Here is a 9,823-nt window from a genome sequence, read left to right as displayed (position 1 = left end):
GATTTTAAGACTTTTAAAACTGTTATAGAAATAACTTGTTAAAAAGCTAATTTGTTTGTTCCCTAGTTTCTAGTAAAAATTCCTCGAAGACGACATCTATTCATTTCCTTTTTATTAGAATTATCTCAACAAAGCCAGCCCATTTGTATTGAGTGTACTATTGGAGACCCCAATCTTATCAATGGAAACCTCCAAATTTTCATCAGAGACCCAAGCTTTTTTTCGAGAGACCCAGATTTTCATTGGAGACTCCAAGCTTTTCATTGGACCTTGTTAATAAAATCATCAATTTTGTGATTGTAAACTCTATCTGTATACAGATACATTTATTTTAGCAATAAACTTTATCTTATCTTATCTTATCTTATCCTTTTCTCCTTGTCTATCCTTGTCTCCTTGTCTATCCTTGTCTCCTTGTCTATCCTTGTCTCCTTGTCTATCCTTGCCTCCTTGTCTATCCTTTTCTCCGTCTATCCTTGTCTCCTTGTCTATCCTTGTCTCCTTGTCTCTCCTTTTCTCCTTGTCTATCCTTGCCTCCTTGTCTATCCTTGCCTTCTTGTCTATCCTTGTCTCCTTGTCTATCCTTGTCTCCTTGTCTATCCTTGTCTATCCTTGTCTATCCTTTTTCATCCAAGTCTATCCTTGTCTTTCATTGTATATCCTTGTCTTTCATTGTACATCCTTGTCTATCCTTGTCTCCTTGTCTATCCTTGTCTATCCTTGGCTCCTTGTCAATCCTTGTCTCTCTTTGTCAATCCTTGTCTATCCTTGTCTTTCCTTATCTATCATTGTCTCTTCTTCTCTATCCTTATCTATCCTTGTCTATCCTTGTCTATCCTTGTCTATCCTAGTTTATCCTAGTCTATCCTTTTATCCTTGTCTATCCTTGTCTATCCTTGTTATTCTTGTCTATACATGTCTTTCCATGTCTTTTTTTGTCTTTTCATATTCTATACCTATATTCTATATATTTTCTATTTCTATTCATATATCTATTCTATTTCTATTCTATGTATATTCTATATCTATCCCATATCTATGATATATCTATTCCATATTTATTCTTTTTCTATTATATATCTATTCTATATATATTCTATATCTATTCTATATCTATTCCATTTATATTCTATATCTATTCAATATCTATTCTTTATCTAGTCTAGATGTATAAACATGTTACTAAATCTATGCTGCAGAAAGCCGGACGAGTCGGATCAGCTGGAACGGAAAGCTCTCAAGTTCTTCTCCAGGTACTCTATTCAACTGGAGAGAGGATCCTCTCTCTCTCTCTCTTTTATCCCGGAAGAAAACAAATAGTAGTGAAAAGTTCGGGAATAAGGAAACATCTATATGTACAGCTGTATGTAAACTTGTACATAGCATGTTATGTACAGTTTACAATATACACTTACAAGTTAGATCATAGAAGTTGCATTTTCAATTATAATTATAATAAACACATCTCATTGAACCTTGTTATTTTATATATTCTATTTATATTAAACTAACGTTAAATTAAATATTTATTACGTTGCACTTTTGAGAGCTGAGTGAAAACAAACACTTTTAGAACTAAATCCTTATATCAGAGTTATAAAGCTATTTAATGTTTTTTATCCAGAAAGTTGTTCTAATTTTTTTTTTTTTATTTACAGACGACATTGAGATCGTCTTTGAATTTCAAAAAATTATAAATGTCTTAAAGTGTATTAAATTTTAAAAGTTTGTGCGTCAATTTTGATGGTACTAAAATGGCAAACATTTTGGAAACTTTTTGAGTTTTCGTACGTAAAAGTTTCAATTACACTATAACTGCGTTTACAGTAAAAAATTACGCGTGGATCAAAGACGATATCGAGTTCGTTGCTCGGTTGCCATGTTTAATTTGTTTATACAGTTTTTATTTTCAAAAACTTTTTACAGCTTTTGAAATATCTTACTTAATATGAAATTAGTATCAAACTAAATATTATTCATGAATTATTTACAATGAGACTCAGAAAACTTAGGATTGGGAAGACGACATTTTTATGTGCATTTGATATCGTCATAAATATTTGATATTGTTATAAAGTAAATATTTGATATCGTTTTAAAGTAAACATTTGATATCGTTATAAAGTAAGTATTTGATATCGTTATAAAGTAAATATTTGATATTGTTATAAAGTAAATATTTAATACTGTTATAAAGTAAATATTTAATATTGTTATAAAGTAAATATTTGATATCGTTGTAAAGTAAAATAATTGATATCGTTATAAAGAAAATATTTGATATCGTTATAAAGTAAATATTTGATATCGTTATAAAGTAAAATAATTGATATCGTTATAAAGTAAATATTTGATATCGTTATAAAGTAAATATTTGATATCGTTGTAAAGTAAAATAACTGATATCGTTATGAAATAAATATTTGATATCGTTATGAAGTAAAATAATTGATATCGTTATAAAGCAAATATTTAATATCGTTATAAAGTAAGTATTTGATATCGTTGTAAAGTAAATAGTTGTACAGTAGCTCGAAAATAAAAATAGTAAGTGAAATGGGCCTGTTATTGTGTACTTTACATTGTACACTGTACATATCCTATCTTTCATGGTCAATGGACTACCTTAAATCACAAATTGAGTTTGACAGTCGTCTTCATATTTCAAAGTTTTATTTATATAAAATAAAGGTGCCTTCAAAATGTTATCCCAGTTTTAAGTATCATTATTGATGTTATTAGTAGTCTCGATACGGATTTTAATACAATTTTCATCATTCATATTTCAATATAATTTTTATCATTATTATTTCATAATTTTCATTTAGATATTTTTCAACAACTCAATCAGAGTGAAAAATGAGTTAATACGTGAAGTAAAAACTATTTGTAACATCTTAAATCTTGAAGGGAAAAATGTAGTACCCTCCCCCCTCCCAACCCCTATTGATTGCACAGTTTTGTTCACGTACGATACATAACAATGGAGTACGGTACATGGCAGGAAAATAGGTAATGCAAATCTATATAAATAACTATTAAGAAAAAAATTTAACAAAATGAAAAAGTATAAATTAGACTAAGTAGATAAAATTTACATGAATAGATTAATTATAAATGAATGAGATGAATTATGAATGAATGAGATGAATTATAAATGAATGAGATGGATTATAAATGAATAAGATGAATTATAAATGAATAAGATGAATTATAAAAGAATAAAATGAATTATAAATGAATGAGATGGATTATAAATGAAAAAGATTAATTATAAATGAATAAGATGAATTATAAATGAATAAGATGAATTATAAATGAATAAGATGAATTATAAATGAATAAGATGAATTATAAATGAATAAGATTAATTATAAATGAATAAGATGGATTGTAAATGAATGAGATGAATTATAAATGAATAAGATGAATTATAAATGAATGAGATGAATTATAAATGAAAAAATGAATAATAGATGAATGAGATGAATTATAAACTAATGTGATGAATTATAAATGAATGAGATTAATAAATGGGATGAATTATAAATGAATAAATGAATAATAAATGAATGAGATGAATTATGACTGTATAATATCAATTATGAATGAATAAGATGAATTATAAATGAATAAGAAAAATTATAATTTAAGAAATAAATCATAAATGAATGAATGAATATTAAATGAATTAGTAAATTAATAAGATGATTTATAAATTAATAATATAAATTATGAATGAATGAGATGAATTATAAATGAATAAATAAAATTGTAAATAAATAAATTTATTATACATGAATCAGATGAATTATAAACTTAAAATGAATTATAAATGAATAAATGAAAAATAAATGAATAAATGAATTATAAATGAATAAATGAATTATAAATGAATAAACGAATTATAAATGAATAAATGAATTAAAAATGAATAAATGAATTATAAATAAATAAATGAATTATAAATGAATAAGTGAATTATAAATGAATAAATGAATTATAAATAAAATGAATTATGGATGAATAAATGGATCATAAGTAATTTAGATAAATTAAAAATTAAGAAATAAATTGTAATTGAATTAGATGAATTATAAATTTAAAAATTAATTGTAAATGAATAGGTGTATGATTGAATGAATATATGTATGAATGTATGAATAAATGTTTAAATGAATTAAAAATGAATAAATAAATTTTAAATGAATAAATTATTTAATGAATTATAATGAATAAATGTCCAGGAACGGTAACCTTGACTGGCTTCAGCGTGCCGGTGAATTAACAGATGTAAATATTCTGGTTGAAGGGGTCAGCTACCCGGCCCATAGGGTCATCCTAGCAGCTCACTCAGAATACTTTCATAGGTTAGTAGATGTCATGTTTGCTAGAGGTTTAGTAGAGGTCAGGTTTATTTAAGGTTTAGTAGAGGTCTGGTTTACTAGAGGTTTTTAGTGGGTGTCAGGTTTACAAGGGACTTTGTAGGTGTCAGGTTTACTGGAGGTTTAGTAGAGGTCAGGTTTACTTGAGGTTTATTAGAGGTCAGGTTTACAAGAGGTTTGGTAGAGGTCAGGTTTTCGAGAGGTTTAAAAGAGGTCAGGTTTACGAGAGGTTTAGAAGAGGTCATGTTTACGAGAGGTTTAGTAGAGGTCAGGTTTACTTAAGGTTTAGTAGAGGTCATGTTTACTTGAGGTTTAGTAGAGGTCAGGTTTACTTGAGGTTTAGTAGAGGTCAGGTTTACTAGAGGTGTAGTAGAGGTCAGGTTTAGTAAAATTCAGGTTTAATAATATAGGGGGCATCAAATGCCCCCTCCACACACTTTCTTTGGGTTTTTAGTATAAAACATTATTAAATTCTTGCTTTAAAAATACTGTATATTTTTTCATAATTCCATTGATTTTATTGAATATGAAAACACTTGTTCTATCATATTATTCACACATTTATAATATTTATAAGTAAACTTCTTATGGATGTTGTAATCAAGGTTTAACGGGACTGAACAGTGCCCTATTAGCTCATTTATGATATTTATTTATTATAAGGGTACTTTAAAAACTTTGTCTGTTCAAGGATTAATAAGATATTCATTTTTTTCTGGCTAAAGAATCGAGTATTTTCTTTCGTGGTTTCTCTGTAAAAGTGACTCGCGGATTTATGTATCAGAAAATGAAGAAAATTGTCAGAATTTAACACTTTTTACTTAGATAAAATTAGAGTTACTACTTTAAATCGGACTTTTTAAATGGAGGGTTTCTTGACATTACTTGTGGAGTTCATTAAGAAAGCTGTTTAAAATAGTTTTACGAAAACTGCAGAAGCAAAGTGCAATTTTTTGCTTAACAGATTTTATTTAGATTATTCAAGATAAATATTAACTTCAAAATGTGTTTATTCAATGAATGAATGAGTGAATAGCGGTATTGAGCGGATAAATATTGTATTGTATAGGAAGGGTGAATGAATATCTGAATTGAATATCTGTATTGAGAGGATGAATGAATATCTGAATTAAGTATCTGTATTTAGAGGATAAATTAATATCTGAATTGAATATCTGTATTGAGAGGATGAATGAATATCTGAATTGAATATCTGTATTGAGAGGATGAATGAATATCTGAATTAAATATTTGTATTGAGAGGATGAATGAATATCTGAATTGAATATCTGTATTGAGAGGATGAATGAATATCTGAATTAAGTATCTGTATGTAGAGAGGATGAATGAATATCTGAATTAAGTATCTGTATTGAGAGGATGAATGAATATCTGAATTAAGTATCTGTATGTAGAGAGGATGAATGAATATCTGAATTAAGTATCTGTATTGAGAGGATGAATGAATATTTGAATTGACTATCTGTATTGAGAGGATGAATGAATATCTGAATTAAATATCTGTATGTAGAGAGGATGAATGAATATCTGAATTGAATATGTGTATGTAGAAAGGATGAATGATTGAATGAATAAAAGTCTGTATTGAATTGATGGCGATGAAAGTAGAAATGCCAAAACCAATTCTCCTGCCAATACCTTCCTTACTGGCTTTACAATAATTCACAATATAATCTAGATACCACTAATTTTCTTATGTAGGTTTGAATATATAATTCACAATATAATCTAGATACAACTAAATCTCTTACTATTCTTAGTAATCAATACTAGCCCGGCCACTGTTGGCTGAGTATTTAAAAAATGATAAATAATAAATTAAGCAGCTCAACCACAGACTAGATAAATACATACTTCTAATCAGCTTTCACAGGCTGGATTAAGTAGACCTATTGTTGTACCGGCATGACATGCTATACTCCTACAAAAGGTTTTTGACTGCCATCTAACCGCCTCTTGCTGCATGCATGTAAACCAGTACGGTGAGACTGTGTACATAAATAGATAGTAAAAAACACAGACCTAAACCTAATCCAAGGTTTAGTTGTCCGTTGGAATGTCTAAAAATAGTTTTTTAGTTATACATAATGGACCTTGTTGTAGAAAATATCGCATATTCTAGCCTTTAATAGATCTCTGTACTCTCTTATCTCCTTTAATAGATCTCTGAACTCTCTTATCTCCTTAGATAGATCTCTGTACTCTCTTATCTCCTTTAATAGATCTCTGTACTCTCTTATCTCTTTAGCAAAACTATGCAAGAATAATTGCGCAGAAAAGTTTAAGACAGATTTATAATTTTACACCATGTTTCATGAATAACAATATTAAACAATCAAATTGCATAGATACAAATTTTATTTAGGGTTTGTATGTTTTATTTCTAGTAACAATAAATTCCATATTTGTGGAAAATACAAAAATATTCCTTGGAGATGACTTTTTTTTAAATTTTGCTTTATTTTCAGAAAAATCATTATTTGAAGGTTTGTCCTTTAAAAAAAGCAAAAATCTTCTTTCTTTTAGTTTTTGGCATTTTTTAGAATCAAAATGTTGTTTTGTGCTTTTTGCTTGTTTATAAAATATTCAGCCATAACCATTTTAAGTTTGAGTTTTTCTACTTGTTTTAAAAAAGTTAAATAGAATTTAGATTTTATTTTTGTTTTTTATTTTATGTTGTTTTCCAGAATGTTTACGTGTGGTATGTCTGAATCTCGAAACCAAGATGTGAAGCTGCAAGGAATGGAACCAGATGTTTTTCAGGAAAATTATTAAATCCTTTAAGTTTTTTTTTAAAAAGCATCCCAGGTTAAAAAGTATCATTTTGTATTCAATACTAGCTCCGGTTCATTTGAAGTATCAGGCCGACCTTTAGGCAGCCAGAAAAAGTTGTTGCATACAGACAGACATCAATACGGGACATTACGTCAATCTTAACCTTCTGGTGAGGTTAACATTAGTTATAAACCATTCAATTTGAGCTTTGGTCAAACTATTGCTTCAAGCTTAGAAGTTCTTTGAAACTTGTTGAATTTCCGAGCCGGGTCAACCTTTCCGGTCCTAGTTTTGTACTGTACCTAGCTCTATGGACAGGAGTAGCCGGTGCAACAAGGTTGACGCGGTCAGACTTTATGCTTCATAAAGGTTGAATTTACTTTTACTAAAGAGGCAGAGGTGCTGACCGTTGTGAAATTTATGGTTATTTGAAATTATGTCTACAGTACCTTTGATAAAAGTAAATTGCGCAAACCTGAACAATAATTTGCTTACAATATTAAAACATATTTATTTTGATTTTTTTGATTTAATATTTCATTTAAAAGGAAGTGCTAGGTTATATTTACTGTGGCCGCCTTGTTTCAACAGATATAGATATACTGAAGGTAAAAAAAATATAATTTTATAATAATAGTAAATTATAACAAAATTCACATTTTATGTAAAAACATAATTGTCAAAAATAACATTGAAAAGTTAATCACCCCTTTCTTAAATTGCAGTCGTCTTTGATTAAGTGTACTCTACACACTCTATGTATTCTATGTTCTCTATGTTTTCTATTTTTTTCTATTTTTTTATCGATTTTGATGGTTATTATATCGTTAGAACTAACAAGGGTTAACCCAGATCGAAATATATTTTCAATAAATGTGGAACTAACATCTACTTTTTTACTCTACAGAGGTTTGGTCCATCACCATCACCGAATTTTAAATTCTATGTACTCTATGTGATCTATGTAATGTACTCTATGTACTATATGTACTTTATTACTCTATGTACTCTATGTACAGGGTGTGTATCTGGCCGCTAACATGCTGCAGATGTCAGATCTGGAACATTTAACAATTAATAAACTTGGGAAAAATTGTACACTCTCAAACTGCCTTGGTAATTATCATTATTATTATTATTATTGTTATTATTATTATTTTCATATTATCTTTTTATTTATGTTCAGCACTTTATCTACAACTACAAAAGAAGATTTGTGAAACAAAGTTTCTATATATTTTTGCAGTTACTCATGTTCATAGATAAAGAAAATGTTTGCAGATTTATCAAGTATAACCAATGTATAACAGAGATTATACGGATAAATACAATGTAGTTTTGTTTGTATTCTGGAAAAAAATTAAAAATAGAAAAGTTTGGAAACCTTGAAATTACAATAAATTTTACATATCATAGATCAAACATTTCTATTCAAACCTCACTCCTCTCTCCTCTAATCGAAAATGTTTTTAAAATTACATCAAATTAAAAGAATGAGGTTTAATTAGATAAATTCTAAGTTATTTTTAGATCTTTACTTTTTTGTGGAATCTTTTTGCGACTTGGATCTTCATGCAAATATATTTAAAAAGGTAAAAATATTGAGTAAAAAAATATCGAAAACTAAATATTCGAATAAAGTTTATAAAAAATAAAACTATTTATTAATAATTTAACAATTATTTTATCAAAAGAAACGATTATGAATAAATATAAACTTAACCTTTTAATTGTAAGAATTGAGTCTTTGTCACAAATTCTAATTTTCTAATTCCTATAACTTTGTAACCAAATGTCGAAGACATTTGATATCACAAACTATGAATCCTATTGGATCAAATAATCTAAGTTTGAAATATCAAAGGTTTAAACCATTAGATTGCAAAGATATAGGAATTAGAAAATTTGAGTTTGTGACAAAGACGCGATTCAGCTTTGAAAGCTGGGATTTTTTAAATGAACGGCATCAGTTAAACCCAATCTTTCAAAAGTTTCCAGCTTGTGTTGATTAAGGTGAAGAGGATTCTGTATGAGCTGTTATCTGAGCACTGGGGGGAGATGATCAGTCAATCAAACAGTGCTACTGTCAGTGATAGGTGGGTCAGAGAGCCTTCACTTTCAAACCCAATCCTTCACATTTTACACTTTTTGGTTAGGCAATAAGTTTAGGACCCATGATTAAATTTGATTTCTGGAATTGCAATATTATTTATTGTAATGTAATCAATGGCAAATATGATGATTGACTACTGCATGTTTCTTTTTGATCATATGTGCCATTGCCACTTATTTTTTTCCTTCATTTTTGATGGAATTTATCACACCTAATATTTCCCGTTGTAGGGTGATTAACAACAGGGCGAAAAAGTCACTTTTTCACCGTGCTATTAAAATTTAAAAATTCATACATAATTTGTCTCATTTTGGATGATAAAGTTACTTAATCACCCTACAACAGGGTGATTAAGTAGCTTTATCGACCTGCTTTTAAATAATTTGAGTAAAGCTGAATAAAATTATATATGTTATTGAAATGGGTATCATGCGTGCGAAAAAGTTTTTGCTGTGATTTTTTATTTTTCTAGTTTGTTTTCGATCAGAATAAAAAATCCCGACAAAAACTTTTTCGCACTTAATAATAC

The 9,823-nt window shown here is 28.1% G+C and overlaps 1 protein-coding gene across 1 annotated transcript; it reads left to right on the top strand.

Annotated features, from left to right (window-relative positions):
* The first annotated feature begins 2,753 nt into the window (after nt 1–2,753).
* LOC111701373 (kelch repeat and BTB domain-containing protein 12) lies at nt 2,754–9,350 on the top strand. Its single transcript, XM_023472634.1, has 7 exons — nt 2,754–3,012; nt 4,248–4,370; nt 7,094–7,169; nt 7,730–7,789; nt 8,201–8,297; nt 8,712–8,773; nt 9,195–9,350. The coding sequence occupies exons 1-7, from the start codon at nt 2,984–2,986 to the stop codon at nt 9,342–9,344; spliced, it is 597 nt and encodes a 198-aa protein (XP_023328402.1). The 5' UTR covers nt 2,754–2,983; the 3' UTR covers nt 9,345–9,350.
* The last annotated feature ends 473 nt before the right edge of the window (nt 9,351–9,823 follow it).

Source organism: Eurytemora carolleeae, unplaced genomic scaffold (assembly GCF_000591075.1).
Source record: "Eurytemora carolleeae unplaced genomic scaffold, Eaff_2.0 scaffold26, whole genome shotgun sequence".
Classification (NCBI taxonomy): domain Eukaryota; kingdom Metazoa; phylum Arthropoda; class Copepoda; order Calanoida; family Temoridae; genus Eurytemora; species Eurytemora carolleeae.
The sequence above is the reverse complement of the archived record's forward strand: the minus strand, read 5'-3'. Positions and strand labels throughout refer to the sequence as shown.

What these genes read in the sequence shown, in the direction of transcription:
- LOC111701373 (XM_023472634.1), top strand. Translation starts at nt 2,984, where the DNA reads ATGGAGTACGGTACATGGCAGGAAAATAG. An exon ending in TACACTCTCAAACTGCCTTG is followed by an intron (nt 8,298 to 8,711) that starts GTAATTATCATT and finishes AGTTATTTTTAG; the next exon opens with ATCTTTACTTTTTTGTGGAA. An exon ending in ATGCAAATATATTTAAAAAG is followed by an intron (nt 8,774 to 9,194) that starts GTAAAAATATTG and finishes GTGTTGATTAAG; the next exon opens with GTGAAGAGGATTCTGTATGA.